At 41.5% G+C, this 21,635-nt stretch overlaps 3 protein-coding genes across 13 annotated transcripts in view; 1 reads left to right on the top strand and 2 right to left on the bottom strand.

The window, feature by feature from the left end:
* The window catches only part of LOC119844693 (S-adenosyl-L-methionine-dependent tRNA 4-demethylwyosine synthase TYW1-like), a 123,173-nt gene extending 118,124 nt beyond the window's left edge, over window positions 1-5,049 (bottom strand). For 3 of the 7 annotated variants that reach the window (XR_006276222.1, XM_043499421.1, XM_043499425.1), the window contains exons 1-3: window positions 4,280-4,420; window positions 3,448-3,738; window positions 676-818 (exon numbers count right to left, since the gene is read on the bottom strand). Coding sequence is in view for 6 of the 7 variants with exons in the window: in XM_043499421.1 (XP_043355356.1) it covers window positions 676-818; window positions 3,448-3,517 (213 nt within the window). In the remaining variant the exon portion in view is untranslated. Of the gene's footprint in view, window positions 1-675; window positions 819-3,447; window positions 3,743-4,194; window positions 4,511-4,898 lie in introns of those variants that run through there. The other 4 variants (XM_043499423.1, XM_043499422.1, XM_038375900.2 and 1 more) reach the window with 4 other exon arrangements.
* Window positions 4,621-13,144, top strand: SBDS (SBDS ribosome maturation factor). Its single transcript, XM_038375909.2, has 5 exons — window positions 4,621-5,309; window positions 7,723-7,852; window positions 9,119-9,319; window positions 9,963-10,127; window positions 10,915-13,144. The coding sequence occupies exons 1-5, from the start codon at window positions 4,621-4,623 to the stop codon at window positions 11,041-11,043; spliced, it is 1,314 nt and encodes a 437-aa protein (XP_038231837.2). The 3' UTR covers window positions 11,044-13,144.
* Window positions 13,145-13,412: 268 nt separating this feature from the next.
* Window positions 13,413-21,635, bottom strand: part of LOC119844695 (merlin-like) — a 35,515-nt gene continuing 27,292 nt past the window's right edge. For 3 of the 5 annotated variants that reach the window (XM_043499426.1, XM_038375905.2, XM_043499427.1), the window contains 2 exons: window positions 20,265-20,415; window positions 18,715-19,475 (listed from right to left, as the gene is read on the bottom strand). In XM_043499426.1, the coding sequence (XP_043355361.1) occupies window positions 19,227-19,475; window positions 20,265-20,415 (400 nt within the window). In that variant the 3' untranslated portion in view covers window positions 18,715-19,226. Of the gene's footprint in view, window positions 14,567-18,714; window positions 19,476-20,264; window positions 20,416-21,635 lie in introns of those variants that run through there. The other 2 variants (XM_038375906.2, XM_043499428.1) reach the window with 2 other exon arrangements.

The following is a 21,635-nucleotide window of genomic DNA, read 5'->3' as shown; positions in this document are numbered from 1 at the left end:
TACAACTGGCCCATAAAAACAATCAAACTAGCATCCTCTCATTTAAATAAGCCATGTTTCTGTAATCTTATCTCAGACTATAGGGAGTGACTTGATCACAGCAGGTGTCTGAAGACATGCCTTCCTCCCATCCCACATACCTACACACTTCACCCACATACACAACTGAATATTTTATTAGGGAGTTTTTACCCACTTGAATGGCATAATCCTGCTCCTAGTGAAATCATGGAACTTTTATCATTAACTTCAATGGGAACAGGACTTGCTTCTAAAACATCAGGTGTAAGCAGCTAGCAGAGACAGGATTCTACATTTGAAAAAGTGCTGGCCCCGTCCAGAATGTCAAATCTTCTTCACATAATAAACAGAGGCGATTGTGTGAGATCAGTTCACATGTCAGTTACAAGGCAGTAAAATATTCAGCAGGTATACTTTTGATATATTTCTAACACACTTCAAGTACTATGATTTTCGAGTATGCCAAACCACATTTAAACTTTAAGAAGTTAGAACTTGCACATGGCCTAGAGTGGACTACACTGAAATGAAATGCCACATTCCCACATCAAAGGGGGATACATTTCAGTAGTAATCAAAGGATTACTGTTGTAACACTCTGGGATACTTCCAGTTGAAAGAATATAAATGCTAGAATTGTGAAGTCTCACTTACCTGCTTTTTGGCTTTGGTGGCAATGAACTGAAAGCAGATCCAAATACCGATGCCAAAAGCTGCACAAGAGTAGATGTAAAACCTGTTTAACCATAAGGACATCAGATGAGTGTAGAAGAAGCTCCATGTATCCACTGATGCATCTAAAATGAGAATAAATCATGACTGCCCTCTTCCAACTCAGCAAAAGCAGCAGCAGTTTCCTTCATCAACCATTTTAAAAAAGCAACACACACACACACACACACAGCATCTACCAGTCTCATGATCTTAACTATTCTCAGTCTCCAGATCATGCAATGATAGGCAGAAATTGAAATGGCTTTTGACTATGGACACAACCATTATAAATGAATTAGGGACTAGCTGGCCTTTCACCCACTAAAACACTGCTGCATAGGCCAAGCATAACTACATGCTCATATACAGGCCAAAGCCTTGGACTGTTACATGACATCCTAAGTTTCAATAGCATAGCTCTGGTGCACTTAGTCTTAAACATGTTCTATGCCATTATAAAAAAAACGAGGAGTCCACTGGCACCTTAAAGGCTAACAGATTTATTTGGGCATAAGCTTTCGTGGGTAAGAAAACCTCTGCAGATGCATCTAAAGAAGCTTATTCTTATGCCCAAAATAAATCTGTTAGTCTTTAAGGTGCCCCCAGACTCCTCGCTGTTTTTGTGGATACAGACTAACACGGCTACCCCTCTGATACTTGTGCCATTATAGACTCTTAAGAATTAATACAGTCTTAATGCAAAAGCCAAACTTCATCTCATTGGCCTCAGTCTTGCAACAAATCCAATGAATGCGAAACCTTGCACCTATATAGAACTCTGCTGACTTCGAAGAGCTCAGTGCAGGATTAGAACCATTACAAACTGCTCAAATTATACAAGTTTTAATAAACTGTGTATCAAGACATGCTTAATATTTTGATTAAACTGAACATACTTTATCAGCATTATACAAGATTTTTATTTAAAAACATAATTAGCTTTTAAAGTATACTATTAAGAGCAATATACGTTACACTGTAGTAAACAGTACTACTTCCCCATTCTCTGTCTTTACTTTATGTGCAAAATGTTCAAAGGCTTAAAGATCACAAGCTAACAAAATAACACTAACTCATTAAATTAATTCTCTTTCTGAAGAGCAGGGATTGAGCATTCATATTATTACTTCTCATGCTCCTAACTGGGCTCCAATGTCATGACTCTAATAGGTACTGGGGTCTGAGATCAGGTCTGCTATCCCACAAAAGAGTGCAAGTAAGGGAAAGGAAAGTTTCTTGGAAGCTGAATGCAAAATATTTGGTTTTCTCAGCAACCTCCATTGGGAATAGTCATAAGACTTCTCACACTGTTTGTCAGCTCACTTGTTAATTCATTGCCCCAATTCCACAGGATGGCCAGCTTTGCCTAGCATTTCAATCAGAATGAGCTACTTGAAAGGAAAGAAATGAGGAGTCACTGAGATAGCAGTTGGTAACCAGAGCCAGCCCTACAAGCAGCTGCATGTCAGAGGCCAGAGATGTAGTACAGACAATGCTGGAGACCAGAAAATGTTTGTGAAAATGTCTGTGAGCAACAGACGTTTTCCAATATTCTTGAAGCAGCAAAAACCCAAAAGGCTTGTCTAGATGGAAATTTGCACCAGTGTGACTACACAGATGTAATCTCACAATTGCAAGTTGCCCTAATCTAAACAAGCCCCTTAGAATCAGCTCAGTTAATAAACTAGTTTCCAAGGTCCACAACCAAACCAGGAGAACCAGGCAAATAAAAACTTAGCCTAGCCTTCCTTGCAACAAAAATGCCTTTTTGGTAAAAGGGATATCTAAAAAAACATAAATTTTCCTAGAAGACTGGAGACCTGCATACTATTCCCTGCTCTACCAGTGGCTTGGTATTTCATCCGTAACAAGTCTCCTTCTCAACCTCTCTGCTCTCATTCCCCCTCTTTGTAAAATGGGGATAATGTCACTTACCCACTGGAGCAAGGCCAGAGAGGGTAACACTTCAAACAAAAAGGTTTATTAGCTCAGCTTTGAATCCAAATAATCCTCTGGGTCAAGGTTTTATTGCAACAGTTTCTAATTCAATCTGGCCAAAATCTCTAATTACTCTCCTCCCATGCAGCAAACTCATAACCCCAAAGATAGCCCCTCCCATTCCTCACTACTCCCAGTCACACACACCTTTCCTTTGTGGAGTTTAGATACACTCAGCTGCCTGTAATTAACACCCTTGAACCCTGGCTGGAAATTAACACCCAAAAGCCAAGGCTATTAGCTGGCTCAGAGGTGTTTACCCCAGGGGCACCAGCGGAGAAGGGTGCAGCAGTAATTCAGGGTTACCTTCATATTATTGTTTCCTACATTTCTCTGATACCAATAGATTTCACTTTGGGTGTTTCCACCAGAGACATGTTCCAATCTTATTTCTAACTGTAAAGCCAACCTGCACTCGGGCAGTCCCAGCAGCCTAAGGTTTTAAGATATTGGTCACAAGGGTCACCCCTTCCAGGTTTGGCACTAATTTGACACCTTTTTAAAAGAATAAGCAACTGAGTGTATAACGCACTCAGAACTAAAAGCGGCAAGTGAGTGAGCCTGTTCCCACCTTGCTGGGAGTAGCAGGATAACAGGCTATTCCTGATGTGCGATGGCTAAATCAGTATCATTTCAGTTTAATAGGAAATATGTCCTCTGTCAGGGCACTAGCCACAACAATCTCACCAGGTCTTTCCACACAAAAGTACTTACCCATGGCATGAACATCAGCACAAGCAGCCGGCATAATTAAGACCTGAAACACCAGCCAAAAATTCAGCATTCCAGAGAGCGATGTGGCAATTTGCAGCTACTCTTCGACCTCTTAGGTAACAAACTTAACTGAGACAGAGAAATCCCCAGGAGCTGCTGGGGGCAGCCATGCTGTTTGCAGAGGGATGCTGGGAGGTTTTTTCCTCCTTCCTCCCCACTTCACTCTATAGATTGCTACTGATGAAAAGAGAGCTACACAGAGCTCAGGGCTGGTGTGGCAGTGTTTTCTTCCTGCCTAGAAAACAAAAACACACGCGATCACAAACACTCTAAACATTTACAGTCATAGAAAAAGGTTTCAGCGTAGCAGCCGTGTTAGTCTGTATTCGCAAAAAAGAAAAGGAGTACTTGTGGCACCTTAGAGACTAACAAATTTATTAGAGCATAAGCTTTCGTGAGCTACAACTTTTTTTCCACCAAATGCATCCGATGAAGTGAGCTGTAGCTCACGAAAGCTTATGCTCTAATAAATTTGTTAGTCTCTAAGGTGCCACAAGTCATAGAAAAACAATCTCTCGTACGCAAAACCATCAGATTGGCAGTGCCACTTCTCCGGGCTAGAGACATGGGATACTAAAATAATACAGTAACGACAATCCCGGGGGGCGGGGAGCAGCCGATCCTCCACACACCCCACACACGCGGTCGCACAGAAACCGAATACCACGAACAGTCGCAGAAACACACCGAAGCGCAGAGAGACAGGCAGAAGCTCAGCCCGCCCGGGAAACACGCCGTGCTACAAAACCACACACAGTCAAGCCACTCTCACCCCCTCCCCCCCCGTCTCCTACACAACCACGGGAACACCCTCCCCCACGCCAGCCGGCCCCCTGGAGCGCGTCACTGCGGTCGATGAACCCCACCCAGGAGCCACGGGCATCCATGCCCCAGAGAAGGGAGGCACGCGGCCCAGAGGACACGGTGATGGGCGCGCGGGTTGCTTGGGTGTACGCTCCTCCGGCGGGGCCTGTCTCTCCGCCTCCTCCGCAGCCCCCCGTCCGTTGACGGTGCTCCGGTCACAACCATGCATAATCACGGCGGTGGGGTCCGCTGGGGGTCTGGTGTGGGGCTCAGGGGGGTGGCCCGGTGTCACGAAGGGCCCATGGCGGGATGACACTCCCTGACAGGCAGTGTCCTGCCCCCTCGGTCCGTGGGCAGCCACGGGGCTGCCTCAGGGGAACCGTGCACGGCGGGGCCGGCTCGGGGCACTGCTTTCAAACCGCCCCTCTCCCGGGCGCCGGGGCGGGCGGGCGGGCGGGCAGGCGCGGTCAGACCCCTCCCCCCCCGCCAGGGTGCCGCGGCGCTGTGAGAGCCCCGCGCCCGGGAGCCGTGGCCTGGCGCCCTCCCGCCCCCGGGAAGACCGGGCCCCTGGGAAGGGGGGAACTGACCCCAGGCGCGAGGAGAAGTAACGCGCATGCGCGCGCGCGCGCACACCCCCCCCCCCACCGCGCGCTCTTCTCCCTGTGCGGCCGCTGCCCCGGAACCCTTGATTCGCGGGCTGCGTTTCCCGCCCCGGACGCCTTTCGGCGGCCCCTCGAGCCGCCTGTTTCCGGAGCTGCGCCGACGTCCCAAGAGGGGGCGGCAGCTAGCGCTAGTGGCGCAGCGCTGCGGGTTGACAGGCTTCCACCCTCGTCTCCGCCGCCTGACGGGCCCCGGGCTCCCTGCGCCGCCATGTCCATCTTCACCCCCACCAACCAGATCCGCCTCACCAACGTGGCCGTGGTGCGCACCCGGCGCGCCGGGAAGCGCTTCGAGATCGCCTGCTACCGCAACAAAGTCATGGGCTGGCGGAGCGGGGCGTGAGTACAGGCCCGGGCGGGGGGTGCAGGGTTGTGGGGGGGAGGTCTGAGGCAGGGGCAGGGCGGCTGGGGAGGAGGGGAGTCCGGTGTGGGTGCAGGGCCAGGAGGCGGGTGAGGGCTGGGGACGTTTGAGGTGGGACCCCCCCCTCGCTAGGGGGTTTCTGGAGGGGAGGAGACTCGGATATCTGGGGCGGAGGGGGATGGATGCCCCAGGCCGAGCTGGGAAGCGCCTTATCTGAAGGGCTGCCTGCCAACATCCAGCTCCTAGTGAAATGGAGCAGGTCAGGCCCTTCCCCCGGCTGGTCTGGCTCACCCGTACCCTACTCCTCCAGCTGATGCCAAGCTTACAGAGCGGGGGTAACCTGCCCTCATCCGACTCCAGGGGCGATTCCCACCCAGGCCGTGGGGGAGGGGTTCGCAGCACGCAGGGAAGCTAGGAGTCGGCCCTGCCCTGCGTTACTGAGGCGGGTCTGAAAACACTGATTCTGTCTACATGGGTTTCAGAGTAGCAGCCGTGTTAGTCTGTATTCGTAAAAAGAAAAGGAGGACTTGGGGCACCAATTTTGTTAGTCTCTAAGGTGCCGCAAGTCCTCCTTTTCTTTTTGTCTACATGGGGGTTCTCTGGAACTTGAAGATGAATCCGTTAGAGGCGTGGAGTCCATGCACATAAGTCAAAGCATGTAGATGCTCTCATTCAGGAGTAAACATGGCCTTAGTTTCCTGTAACTAAGTGTGACCTGCGCTCGGGCTATGTCTGCATTACCACTTATGTTGGTATAAGTCAGCCCCTGAGTGACATAAGTTGCATGGAGCTAAGCACTGGTGTGGACAGCACTATGTCGGTGGGAGAGTTTTTCTCTCTGACATAGCTGCCGCCGCTTGTTGGGGTGGATTAATTAAGTCCATGGGAGAGGTCTCTCCTGTCTGCTTAGAGCAGCTGAACTAGAGAGTTTACAGCAGCACTCTCAAGTATAGCCATAGCCTTAAAAGTTAGGCTGAGGTAGCTACATCAGTCAGGGGTGTGAAAAAACACACCCTTGAGTGCTGCAGTTTTGTCAAGGGAAGAATGCATCTATCAACCTAGCTACTGTCAACTGGGAAAGTGGTGTTCCTTCATTGATGGGGGGGGGAAAAACCCTTCTGTTGGCATAGGCTGCATGTATGCCATGGGGTTACGCCAGCATAGTCTCCTGGATCCTCCTTGAATCCTTCCTCACCCTTTGAAGGTATCTTCACACCTTTAGTTTATTTGCCTTAACTTTTCTAAATATTGTCCTATCTGCTGCATGAGGAAGTGTTCCTGCTTTGAACCTGTTGCTCCTTCTCTTCTTCTTGTGAATGTTGTTTTACTTCAGGATTTAGAAATACTCTCTGTTGCCACTGCCAGTTTTGACTGCTCTTATTTGGAAAATATTGATCTCTTTTGTTTGTTGCAATGTTTGTACTGAGGCTTGCAGTTGGCAGTGCTTGGTTTATGTTTCTGCACCAGTAATGTTGAAGAGGCAACAGCGGTTTGAAAATAAATACCTGTCCCCGCAGTAACTATGAATCCAAAACTCCTATTTTGATTGTCTTTTTCTCTGGGACTTACATTAACCCCATCAGCGTAATGTTTGTTTGTTTTTTATATTTGAGACTCTATTGAGAGTCTTTTATATTTCATTGTCTCAACCATGTTTTTTCTTTAGCTTCTCTAAATAGGTAAGGGTTTAACTTCAAAAAACATCAAAGACTAGTCCCACAAAATTAATATTTTATATGTCATATTTGGAGTCCTAACGGGACATAAATGACTGCACAGACTTAACTAGACATTGCTTAACCCCAGCATCTAATTTTTTTTTTGTGAAAACCAGCTCTTATAATCAATATTGACATTTTTTTAAAATTCCAGTGAAAATAGTTCTCTGTAAACAAAAACATTCTGCAGTGCATGCAACGCAAATGTTTCAGCATTGAGAACCAAAATGACAGACTTAACTGATTTTCATGGTCCCAGCTGCAAGAAGTGATGAAAGTAAACAAGCAGTATAAACTAGAGGAGAAATAAATTGGATGTTAAAATTCTTTCCTTTACTATTACCACGTTGGTTATTAAAATCTAGAAAGGAAATTTGGTTCTCATTTAAGTCACTTGCTGGTGTCCTCTTAAGAAGTTAGTAATGAATTAACCATCCATAAAGCTACAAAAGGAATCTCCATGTTGTGTTAGATACAGTTAGGTTTACCGAGGGCCCCGAACAACATTCCTCGTGGTGAGAAAGTCCAACAGCTGCCCACACTCAAGTTCCCAGCTTCCACTAGTTGGTGCCCTAGCCTCAGACACAGAGTAGCAGCCACAAGACTACTCCCTGCTAGTTAATACTATGCTTGCACATGTTTTCTGATTGTGAATACTATTGTTATTTACCAGTGAAAAAGACATTGATGAAGTTCTACAGACCAACACGGTATTTGTAAACGTCTCTAAAGGTCAAGTTGCAAAGAAGGAAGATCTCCTCAAAGCTTTTGGAACTGATGACCAAACAGAAATCTGCAAGATGGTAGGTCCTCCATACATGAAAGCATAGAGTTAACACACCTTATTGTGAATCACAGAAGATTCTAGCCTTCCTCCATTAAAATTTAGCTAACTGAATCTCCATCTGTCAATTGATGCTATTAGAGTTTAATGACTTTTTTAGTATATTACATGGTGGGTTTTTTGTATTATTGATCACAGTTTTGGGTAAACACATTCTTTTCCTTCTCTTTGGAAATAAAGTGCTTTAAATTTGTGGTCTTCAGCACCACTTTGTGCTTGTCGTGTATTCCTCACAGATCTTGTGAGCGAAGCAGGGTCATATCAGATCAGTAGACTGACAGGGGATGTCTGTGCAATGCCTAGTTGCTATAGCAGGTGTGTTGCTGATTCAGTCAAGGATACGTTTCTGTTTCAGTCACTACTGAACCAGCTTCCCGGTGGGGAGGGAAGGGGCATTCTTCTTGATACCTGATCTTTCCAGTGAGAGATTTATAAAACAGAGTTTTGACCACTTGCATTTCTTACATAGTGTCATTAGGCTGCATTGCCCTACATACATGTCCTTCCTCCTGGTGAGAAAGTCCAACAGCTGCCCACACTCAAGTTCCCAGCTTCCACTAATTGGTACCCTAGCCTCAGACACATACATACATACATACATGTCAGAAACAAGGTTCCCGTCCCAAAGAACTTTAGACCAATTTCTACTGGAAGATAGGGATGGAGGAAGAGACGTGATAAAGTTTTCTTTCACATGTGTTTTGATCCAAAGGATTTTTTTAGTTATATCGGTATATTTATAATGTAATAGGAATGAGTGGGGGTGAATAGTTAATCTGCATTTTTAATCAAACAAGATATTCAGTAATGCTGTTTATTTTGAAATCGTTTCAGTGTTCAAGATAAACTTTTTTTTTTTTTTGGTCCCCTTGTTGGTACATGTATATAAACTGTTAACTTCACTTGTAGGATTTGACCCTTATCTTAAAAAGACTAGTTTCTTTTTTATAGTTTGATGAGACAAGCATTATGCTTTTGCATTAGGGGTTTTTTTTGTATTATGAAAAAATTCTGGTGTTGTACTTGACGTGCTGCAGAATAACCTAGTCAAGTTAAATATATATACACTATTTTTTATATATAATATACACATGGTATGTGTGTGTGTGACTGTTACTTTGAAAACAAATCAATAACTTTCCCAGAGCTAGGACTTTTATTCTTCAGTCAAAAATGTATTATTACTATTTAATAGAATTTTTCATTCTTGATTAATCACGTCTAGATTTTAACAAAAGGGGAGTTGCAGGTATCTGACAAAGAGCGACACACACAATTGGAGCAGATGTTTAGAGATATTGCAACTATTGTTGCTGAGAAATGTGTGAATCCTGAAACAAAGAGGCCATACACAGTAATCCTTATTGAAAGAGCCATGAAGGATATCCACTATTCTGTTAAACCAAACAAGAGTACCAAACAGCAGGTCAGTATCACTCCCCAAAAATTCTGTTTAAACTTAGAATAATTTTTGTATGCAGTTTCCTTATTAACATCCACAGGAGTCATTTGAGCCTAAATCTAAGGATGGTAAGTAAGCATTGTTTGACACAGAGGTGGCATAGGAGCTGAATGTCAGAAAGAAACACACATGTTCTGAAACTTTGTAATTTGGTCTGTATCTGCCCATGAAACAGGGAAAGGGAAACAAACTACAGATTATTAAAACAGCAGCAACGTTGGGTGTAAAACAAAAGCAAGAATACTCAACGCTCATGCTCTCTTCTTACGTCTTGTTCAGTGGGACAGTGTGTTTATCCTTAATTTTGAATGTCCTGGGTTTTATAGTTTTGATATAACCACCTTATTTAACATTTCCAGCTTTTCTGACACCTTAAGTCCAATGCCAGCAATACTTTATTAAGAAGATCTGCCTTTTCATGTTAATCAGTTCTGATTATAATATACAAAACATATTCCTGGAGAATTCCAGTGAATGGTACCAAGGAATGTTTCTGGAGTATCTATAAGCTGTTGTAAATAATGCTCAACCTGAGTGTGGGATGTGGTGCTATGTAAATAACAAATGAGTATAAGTGAATTTCATTTGTAGTTAATTTCTTTTGCAGGCTTTGGAAGTGATCAGACAGTTAAAGGAGACTATGCAGATTGAGCGGGCTCACATGAGGCTGCGGTTTATTCTCCCAGCAAAAGAGGGCAAGAAGCTAAAAGAGAAACTCAAACCACTGATCAAAGTTATAGAGAGTGAAGACTTCGATGAGCAGTTAGAAATTGTAAGAATCTAGTTTCCATAGTTAATTTGTCTACATTTAGTTCCCTTCTTTTGAAGGCTACATGTAAAACCTGTGTTTGGGTTAGCTGAAATTGCACTAAAGGGCTGAAATTGAATTAATCAGAGATGCTTAATTTAAGTGTTTGGGTTTTGTTTTGGTATTTTAATTCTTCATGGTCTTAGTGACTGGTTTCAAGCCTTGCAAGGCTCAGGACTATCAGAACACTTGCTTGAGGAATGAGAGTTCTTCACCAGCAGGCATAACTCCGTTATCTTCCTGTACCCATATTTGTTGTAGAATTGCTGCTCAAACTTTGAAAAGTACAATGCAGCAACTTTTAGCAAGTGATATGTTTTAACTTCCTCATTGTGCCAGTCCCCTATATGTTAGGATGTTAAATTTTGTCTTATGGCACATGTTTTGCACTGTATCTTACTGCAATTCAGTTCTGACAGTACTGTAATCTATTTAAAAGGTATTCCACCAAATAATAAACCCAGATGTGTAATTAGTAATACATTGGGATACTTACAACAGACTGGGCTGCTTCTGCAATTTCACTGCTGCATTATCAGCAAGTCAAGCATGAGCAGGTGGAGCTGCAAAACTTCCTCAAAAAAAAAAAAATGGATCCCTGTGGATCGATTAAATATATAGGCTTTTAGGAATGTGGAAAAGTTTTCTTCTTGTCTAGTGGGTCAGTTATCTCTGTATATTAAAATGCCATTGGAGAAAAGGAAAGGGTATAGGTGAAAATCTTCACTGATTGATATGTAAAATGTTTCAGGTGTGCCTCATTGACCCAGGCTGCTTCAGGGAGATAGATGAACTGATCCGGTGTGAGACTAAAGGGAAAGGCTCGCTCGAAGTACTCAGTTTGAAAGATGTGGAAGAAGGAGATGAAAAGCTTGAATAAAACCCTTCATCAACCTCACTTTTGTGGTAAACACTACTAAGAGGCAGACTTAAGCCACCTCATTGTTACATTTGTTTTTCCAATCTATTGCTGCCAAATAACTGCTATCACTTGCTCAATTTGAGATTTTTCTATTCCACGTTTACTTGCATCTGTCTGGGTAACAAGTGCCTTTTAATAAAGAGGGGTTTGAGTGTTCGATTTGCACAAAGGATCATGTTATAGGACTTAACAGTGAAAAGCTATACTAGCTTTGTTTTGGTGTGGGTACTGATTATCAGTGGTCATCTGCGCTATTGAGGGTCCCAAGTCCTTCTCCCTTTAATTTTAGTTCAGGCTGGAAGGCTGCATATATCCCAGAGAGGCTTACTGTGTATGAGGAGAAACATGCACAGGCAAATGAATTAAATGAAGTGTCACTTAAAACAGTGCATAGAGTTAGTGTGTATAATATTAACCTTGTTTAGTGGCAACATAAGTAGGTGTGACCTAGACTGCCACATGCTACTGCTAGAAAAATTTTGCTATTTTCAAATAGTGGACCATTCTTCTATATTTTATTCATGGGACACATGCAAAACATCCTAACTTGAGGGGAAAAAAGTGTTCCCCTAATTCATCTTTTCAGCTATTTAATGAAGTATAATATATAAAGTATTTTATAGGATCTGGCACAAATATCGTAGTCCTTTATGCTTCTGTAAGGCTGAAGCTATGCTTCCACAATCTGCAAAAATTCACTACTAAAATAAATCTGAGACTAGACCAAGGAATCTGCTCGTTGATAGACAAGTTCCCCAGATTTCCACTGCTAGAAGTTATGCATGTTCCTTTTCTCATCCAAGATAAAAGCCAAAATGCTTTCAAATTCTCTAGTATCTTCATTTTAGACCCTTTGTATATCTTGCTGATGTCCACACATACTTTTTGCCAACCCACCTGCTGCAGAAGATATAGCACTAAACTATTTCCTTGCTAAAATTACAGTACAGTTTTTTCAAACTAGATTGTATATGAATAATACAGCTAAGCAGCTCCTAGAGATGCATTCATACTTCCTGAGAGAGAATACAAAATAGAGGGGAAAGAGTAAATGATATTAGTCAGCCTACCATCTATGGATAGTTCAAGGATAAGCATGGAGTTTAAATAGTATGCCTGGCATTAAACAACTACTGTAACAGTAGTACAATGCAGCAAAACATGCATTAGTAGGTTGGTACAATTTCTGTCCCCTAGTTTTAGAGGATGAGCAAGTACACTGGTCACTTGCTGACTCCTAGAGGTAAGCTGCATGTGATGAAGTTGTCAGCTGCCTGATTTGATGCATACATTTTCTGCAAAGATCTACATGTTCTTAGTTTATAACTACAACAAACATACTAACACAAGTACCTAGCAAAGCCCCTCTGTCCCCCTCTCAGAAATTTACCTCCCCTTTAGTCTTACAGCCTAAGCTTGTTCACAGATCAGATTACAGGGAAGGCCAATAATAAATTTAGAAGTACTTAAGTCCCACTGATAGTCAATGGAATATGGGCTCCTTAGGCATTAAGCATTTTGAAAATTGAAATTACCTGTGTGATTTTGCTGCCATGTCTCCTTATATGGCCACACATTAGACAAAGTAGCCTTACCCAAACTATGTTAAGCCCTTAATTGTGCTATTTGAGATAGTTGAGCAACAAAGATACTAATCAGTACTAATCCAATTGAGATTAATTGGGCAATTCATTGGTCACATCTAGTGTTTTAGGTTGCCTGCAGCTTCAGCCATCACTGCATCCATAAGTAGAACTGGTTTTTTTAAGTGATAAAGCTGAGTTTCTGAAGAACAAGTTTAGGAGTAGCAGGAGAAGGATAAATTGCAATAATTTAGCAGAATCCCATTCACAAACTTGCTGACAGTGGGGGAAGTTTATCTCCCTGTAAAACCTTCTTTAAGATATGGGTGAGTTTTTCAGGTTTTTTCTGCAGAAGGAGTTCCTTTTTGATGTTTTTGTATTTTTATGTACAGGTGGTTTGTTTAGTATTTATGGGTCAGGAAGAATGGCTGACAAATATCAAAATAAACTTTATTAAAATTGTTGACTATCACATGTGGTGATTTTCAACTCTGCCTCAGTTAACACCTGCACTTCCTTGCACAACGTTTTCCTGAATATGGATACAATTCACATTTCAAAAAGCTACATGAAGAGGTTTTTAATTCTGTCATCTTACTGTTTAGAGAATAAGCAAATTAAGTGAGGAAGTAGAGACGAAGACTAGTAAAGGAGCTCAGAGCTGAAAAACTTCCAGTATTTCATGCTCTGCCTTTAAAAGTAAATCCAAGCAATATATACATACACATTTAAAAAGCTGACAGCTAGAAGGAATTGAAACTTTATTCAACATACTTTAGATTTTTAACTTATAAGACTAGATGTTTATGAACATTAACATCCATTTTTTTTACTCAGTCCTGCATGTTCAACCTACTTGAGCTACAATTTTGTATTGTCCGCTTCTATAGAAGTCTGTATGAAGGTCTCATTTAAATACACATTTAATGCACAACATCCTCAAGTACAAATTGGTTCTACTGATAAAGTAGATGCTGGATACCATGTTTAGTCTTCATCAGAAACGAGTCCCTCTTTAGCAGATACCATTAGGTGTCCTTTGTCTCTAGTACTTAAATTTCTGAGATAGTAGGTTATACAGAGTCTTCTACAGTTGTCAGCAGTGAAGGTATTCTACATAATCACAAAAACCATATAGAAACAGAAGCCTAGCACTTCAAATTAAGGATTCATTCACATCTCCATAAGACATCAAAATAATAGATGTATTAAGACCCCCAAAAAAGCCTGTCCAATCCTGAATTAAGAGCTAAACTTTCCCTAATAGAAATACAAGTCAAGTATGCGGACAGTCTTATGTTTAGGGATAAGAAGTGAAAAAATGTTCTGTGAGCTAACAAATATGCTGAAACAGACTTTAGAAGTGTCACACCAGCTGCCAAGACTTAAACACAAAGTCCTATATGCTCTTTTTTTTTTTTTTTTTTTTTAAATAAAAGCAGGAGTTTTCCCAAAGATCGCTTCCTCCCAGTGTGTTCCACTGACTGTTGGTTAATCTTTGCTTTAAAGGGTCCTGCATTTCAGTGGTGCTTTAGTTTAAAAAGCACTTTAAATTTAAAATGCCTTATCTCCTAAAGTGTTCTCACAAAGCACACATGATGTAACTTGGCTCCTATATTATTTCATATTTGCCACTGTATGAAAGATGCTTGTCATTTTCAGTACTACAGGCATATGCTGCCTGTCTGGAAACTGAGCAGCACCACACATTACAGGACATGTTTTGATGCTGACATCATTGAGTAGCTAAATGTATATAGTGGTTTTGTTTAAGTAACTTTTGTGGCAGACAAATGGATTACTCTGAAATTCTGCCTATTCACCTCTTGATGAAAGCATTACTGCCAAGTTTCCGAGACACTTCAAATGTAGATCACATCCGAGTCATGCTGCTGAACCTACATGCAAATCAAAGAGAAGTTATTTCCACCGACCCTAAAGTTCTGTTTAAGCATACGAGTGGGACCCAGGAATTCCTTAGCTCTAATCCTGGCTTTGACATCAACTCTGTGGCCTTTAAGAAGTCACATCAAAATGGCTTGTCTTTTTCCTGCCCTCCCCATGGAAGTTTTCACACTGACAGACTTCACTTTACAGTTTAGATTTTATATTTTTCTTAAGTACCTAGATTCATAGATACTAAGGTCAGAAGGGACCAATCTGATCATCTAGTCCAACCTCCTGCACAGCGCAGGCCACAGAATCTCACCCACCCGCTCCTATGAAAAACCTCACCTATGTCTGAGATAATGAAGTCCTCAAATCATGGTTTAAAGACTTCAAGGAGCAGAGAAGCCTCCCTCAAGTCACCCATGCCCCGTGCTATAGAGGAAGGCAAAAAACCTCCAGGGCCTCTTCTATCTGCCCTGAGGAAAATTCCTTCCCGACCCCAAATATGGCAATCAGCTAAACCCTGAGCATATGGGCAAGATTCACCAGCCAGATACTACAGAAAATTCTTTCCTGGGTAACTCAGATCACATCCATCTAATATCCCATCTCAGGGGGATTAGTCCCATTTACCCTGAATATTTAAAGATCAATTACTTACCAAAAATCCCATTATCCCATCATACCATCTCCTCCATAAACTTATCGAGTAGAATCTTAAAACCAGACAGATCTTTTGCCCCCACTGCTTTCCTTGGAAGGCTATTCCAAAACTTCACTCCTCTGATGGTTAGAAACCTTTGTCTGATTTCAAGTCTAAACTTCCTGGTGGCCAGTTTATACCCATTTGTTCTTGTGTCCACATTGGTGCTGAGCTGAAATAATTCCTCTCCCGCTCCTGTATTTATCCCTCTGATATATTTATAGAGAGCAATCATATCTCCCCTCAACCTTCTTTTAGTTAGGCTAAACAAGCCAAGCTCCTTAAGTCTCCTTTCATAAAACAAGTTTTCCATTCCTCGGATCAGCCTAGTAGCCCTTCTCTGTACCTGCTCCAGTTTGAATTCATCCTTTTTAAACATGGGAGACCAGAACTGCACACAGTATTCCAGGTGAGGTCTCACCAGTGCCTTGTATAAATGGTACTAAAACCTCCTTATCCCTACTGGAAATGCCTCTCCTGATGCAGCCCAAAACCGCATTAGCTTTTTTCACAGCCATATCACATTGGCAGCTCAGTCATCCTATGATCAACCAATACTCCAAGGTCCTTCTCCTCTTCCGTTACTTCTAATTGATGCGTCCCCAACTTATAGCTAAAATTCTTGTTATTAATCCCTAAATGCATAACCTTACACTTCTCACTATTAAATTTCATCCTATTACTATTACTCCAGTTTACAAGGTCATCCAGATCCTCCTGTATAATATCCCGATCCTTCTCTGAATTGGCAATATCTCCCAGCTTTGTATCATCTGCAAACTTTATTAGCACACTCCCACTTTTTGTGCCAAGGTCAGTAATAAAAAGATTAAATAAGATTGGTCCCAAAACCGATCCCTGAGGAACTCCACTGGTAACCTCCCTCCAACCTGACAGTTCGCCTTTCAATAGGACCCATTGCAGTCTCCCCTTTAACCAATTCCTTATCCACCTTTTGATGTTCATATTGATCCCCATCTTCTCCAATTTAACTAATAATTCCCCATGTGGCACGGTATCAAATGCCTTACTGAAATCTAGGTAAATTAGATCCACTGCATTTCCTTTATCTAAAAAATCTGCTACTTTTTCAAAAAAGGAGATCAGGTTGGTTTGGCACGATCTACCTTTTGTAAAACCATGTTGTATTTTGTCCCATTTACCATTGACTTCAATGTCCTTAACTAATTTCTCCTTCAAAATTTTTTCCAGGACCTTGCATACTACAGATGTCAAACTAACTGGCCTGTAGTTACCCGGATCACTTTTTTCCCTTTCTTAAAAATAGGAACTATATTAGCAATTCTCCAATCATTCGGTACTACTCCTGAGTTTACAGATTCATTAAAAATTCTTGCTAATGGGCTTGCAATTTCAGGTGCCAATTCCTTTAATATTATTGGATGAAGATTATCTGGGCCCCCCGATTTCGTCCCATTAAGCTGTTTCAGTTTCGCTTCTACCTCAGTTATGGTAATACCTGCCTCCATATCCTCATTCCCATTTGTCATGCTACCATTATCCCTAAGATCCTCTTTAGCCTTATTAAAGACTGAGGCAAAGTATTTGTTTAGATATTGGGCCATGCCTAGATTATCTTTAACCTCCACTCCATCCTCAGTGTTTAGTGGCCCCACTTCTTCTTTCTTAGTTTTCTTCTTATTTATATGGCTATAGAACCTTTTACTATTGGTTTTAATTCCCTTTGCAAGCTCCAACTCTACTCGACTTTTAGCCTGTCTCACTTGATCCCTACATGTTCTGACCTCAATTAGGTAGCTTTCCTTGCTGATCCCTCCCATCTTCCACTCCCTGTATGCTTTCTGCTTCTTCTTAATCACCTCTCTAAGATGCTTGCTCATCCAACTTGGTCTACAACTCCTTCCTATGAATTTTTTCCCCTTTCTTGGGATACAGGCTTCCGATAGCTTCTGCAGCTTTGATTTAAAGTAATCCCAGGCCTCCTCTACCTTTAGATCCATAAGTTCTTCAGTCCAATCCACTTCCCTAACTAATTGCCTTAATTTTTGAAAGTCAGCCCTTTTGAAATCAAAAACTCTAGTTGCAGATTTATATTTGTTAATCCTTCCATTTAGTTTGAACTGAATTAGCTCATGATCACTTGAGCCAAGATTGTCCCTTACAACCATTTCTTCTATGAGGTCCTTGCTACTCACCAAAATTAAATCTAAAATGGCATCCCGTCTAGTCGGTTCAGCAACTACTTGATGAAGAAATCCATCAGCTATCGCATCTAGGAAAATCTGAGCCCTATTATTATTACTAGCACTGGTCCTCCAGTCTATATCTTGGAAGTTAAAGTCTCCCATGATCACGCAGTTTCCATTAGTATTTACTTCATTAAAAACATTAAAAAGGGTTCTATCCATATCCAAATTAGATCCCGGAGGTCTATAGCACACCCCAAGCACTATCAGAGGAGAGGCTTTACAATTTATCTTCCCCAATGTAATTTTTGCCCAGACGGACTCTGTCTTATCCATTGCATCGCTTCTTAAATTTCTTTACATTCTACCTCATCACTGATATACAATGCTACTCCACCACCTTTACCTTTATTTCTGTCTTTCCTAAACAGCACATACCCTTCGATACCTGTAGTCCAGTCATGACTACTATTCCACCATGTTTCCGTTATCCCTATAATATCTGGTTTCACTTCCTGCACCAGTAGCTCTAGTTCCTCCATTTTGTTACCTAGGCTCCTCGCATTGGTATACAAACATCTTAATTTTTAATAATACCTGTATTATTTGCGTTAGGAAGATGCTGCTTCTGTCCAACCACATTAGACTTTGTATCTTATAATTCTGTGCCCACAGTCTGCAAGTTAAGGTCATGTGACATGGTCTCTAGTGATTCTGAAAAAATCTTTACAATAAATATATGAAGGAGGTCACGAGCACAGCTCAAGTTTATTGATCATAGAATAGAAACTCTTGCCCTAGCCTCATTCACATACATCAATGTTCCTTTAAACCTCCAGTTAGTTCTCTAGCAACCAGCACAATTAATAGTGCATAAATAAAGTTACTTGCTGGTAACTGTTAAATAACAGTTGCCTGCCCTTAAAATAGTCTCACATACAGAATACGATTCCTACACCACTCCAATCCTCACTCAAGTTACTCAACTCTAGAAGCAGATTGAGCTTTTATATCCCCAAATGTATTCACTCACTCACCTACCTGAAAGGAGCCAAGTATAAAAGGACACAGGGTCTCCCTCCCGGACCCACACAGCACTTATGTGAAACAGCTGATAGAGACTAACAAATTTATTTGAGCATAAGCTTTCGTGAGCTACAGCTCACTTCATCGGAAATGCATCCGATGAAGTGAGCTGTAGCTCACGAAAGCTTATGCTCTAATAAATTTGTTAGTCTCTAAGGTGCCACAAGTACTCCTTTTCTTTTTGCGAATACAGACTAACACGGCTGCTACTCTGAAAGCTGATAGAGAAGCAGTGTTCTATGACCATTGCCACGTAAGAGCTGAATTGTAGGTAGTTTGGTCAATTTCTGTTACTGGTATCTTATTACTTACCCCTTAATGCTGGAAGTTACGTTTTCACAGCCATAAATACTAGTGCAGAGGGAGTCATGTTTATGTTTTAAACTGCTGATGGACTGAGGACACACTTTACTTTCAAGCTTGGTCAAACTATAAAGAAAATGCAGCTATTGAATACAAATCCTCGTGTTGTCTAATGGGATTTATCTTCATCTTCCATTCGTATTCCAGCTTTGACCACAGATGGAATGAAGTCAGTTGGTCTCATCTTAGCCCCCGGATGGCCATCTTACAAGCTGCCTTAAATGGCATGGAAATGAAGGACTAGAATAACTAGCAGTCCTTCACAGTTTGGGATTGAGGGGCACTGGCAGAGCTGGATGGAAAAAGCTTGCTCAAGCTATTAATTCCTTACTTTCACAAGCAATAAATTCATTCCCATTTTGGGAAAATACATATAAATCCCATTACCTTTATAATCTGTTTTCTAGTTCCTGTCCCCACATTACTGGCAACCAAGGTATTTGTTTGAAAAGTTGAGTTTTCCACAGGCGCTGTATGTTGATTCTTGTTGGTACATGGCCAGCTGTTTGTGGCATTTAATGGATAAGCTGGGAAGGGCTTTCGAAGATTTATATCCAATAGGTCTCCAGGTCCAAAGCTTTTCATCCATGAGGAAGCCTTTAAAGAACAGAATATGTGAAAAACAAACAAACAGTGTTCTCACTACATCAGTTCACATTAAGCCAAAGGCATATCAAATACATGGGCCGGAAATTATAGGAGCCTTCTCTCACCCAAGCCTCCCTTTTTTTCGTCTCTCACATGTTACTTTAAGATAAATTTCTAGGTTTGGAGAAATCTGCAAGGGCTGGGGTCCTGTTACTGTTGCACTGGTCCAGAAAGGGGCTTAAAAGTTTGCTGAATCACTAGAATCTGGCATAAAAAGCTGACTTTCACACACACACACACACACACACACACACACACACACACACACACACACACACACACACACAAACATAGCATCACACCTGAAGAACAAACAGCCACAAAAAGCATGAAGTAGAAAGAGACTGATAACAGTTAAATGTAGCATAGTTGTAATGAGCTTGCAAGAGCTTATTTTGCCCAACAGCCTTCAGCCTTTATAGGACTCTTCCTGGGAGCTCAGAGTCTTTTGACTGTTACATATTTGAGGAGATTCCTCCCATAAAAAGCTTCCAACAGAAAATGCCACTTTCAATGTCTCCAGACCCCCTTTTCACATATTCTCAATAGAGATAGTGAATGTGCTTTCGTACCAAAATATGAAGCATACGTTTAGCATATACTTTTAGCAACATTTTAGGGATTCCAGTGTTCCTTCGTTTATGGTGTCAACCAAACCTTCTATATTTATTAACTTCTACTGCATGAGTAAGCTTATCTGTTATTCTTATTATAAAACCTATATTTATGGTTACACACATTTCCTATTGAACGATCCAAGGATCCAAGAACTTCATTCCAGTGAGAGTAGAGCCCAGTTTGTTTTTCCTCTAGTTTCAGCGCATAGATTTCTGACTTCAGCTCTTTCAATCGATCTTCAAATTTTTTGCTCTTTTCCAAGTAATCTAACCTGCAACCCACACAGGGAGAGAAGAAGCCAAAAAATGAATCTAATTAACCAGTGGTAGCTCTAACAGAGGGTTTTGTAGTTTTTACATTCATCTATTTTGTAAGGGCAATTTGTAAGAAATGTTCATTCTAAGCTTTAGGATAAAAGCCATCCCCAGTGTAAATCCACTAATTTTACATCAGAGATTAATTGGACACAAAGTTATTCAGTTGACAGTCAATAACTTCATCCAATTTGTATTTTATTTATTCTGATATTTGCTCCACATGGCCTGAACCTAGGTTCTCCAATTGTCTCATTACAGGGAAAGGCTTTCAGTGACCCTGACTTTTCTTTGGTTGTCATTACATTCATTCTGAATTGCTGACAGCACCTGCAACATTTAGCCCTGCTTGCTGAGGGAGGTTTTCTTTAAACAGGGAGAAGTCATAACAAAAGAGGAATGGTTAGAAATGTAAGCTCAGGCTATGGGCTGCATGGGAAACCTGTGGAGACACATTTACTTCCAGCTGATCACAGCAATACCTGCTCCCCCTCAACTAGAAATCCAGCAGTCACAAACAGAGTCTCCTGTTAGATGTTATTAAACAGTCAGAGAACCAGCTTTATATGGAAATCTGCAGAATCATAGAGGGTCTTGCAATAGGTATAGATAGGACATCTGTGATCTCTTGTCTTCTACTTAGATCATAAGCTCTTCGGGGGCAGGGACCATCTTTTTGTTCTGTGATTGGACATTGTCTAGCACAATGGAGTCATGGTCCATGGCTGGGGCTCCTAGGCACAACAATAATGCAAATAGTAAGTGTACTAGCTCCTTGCATTGTCAGCTAATTTACAATTAGAAAATTAATGCATTTCAATCAGTCAAATACAGATATTGCTGAAGTTACAACCCCGATACTCCCATATGGAGCCAAGTGATGTATAGGAATCAGGCTAGATGACTAATCATCTCTTCTGATGATAAACTCTATGAAAGTGTAACATGCATTATAGTGCATGCAGAGTGAAAAAATTAAAAGCATGAGTCTTGCTATTTTAGGTCCATTTGCCCAGAATGCAGCTTATATACCATTTTTAACCTTCAAGATAGCCTCAGAACCAACTTGGTACTCTCCAAGGTCTGTGTTGGCAAGCAAGTGTAATATCTAGGAATATTTTGAATAGTCTTTTGATAGATTTTAAAGCCACTTTTCACAGGAATGTAGGAAAGACCA

Source organism: Dermochelys coriacea, chromosome 17 (genome assembly GCF_009764565.3).
Source record: "Dermochelys coriacea isolate rDerCor1 chromosome 17, rDerCor1.pri.v4, whole genome shotgun sequence".
Lineage (NCBI taxonomy): Eukaryota > Metazoa > Chordata > Testudines > Dermochelyidae > Dermochelys > Dermochelys coriacea.
Note: the sequence above shows the minus strand (reverse complement) of the source record. Positions and strands in the feature narration are given on the sequence as shown.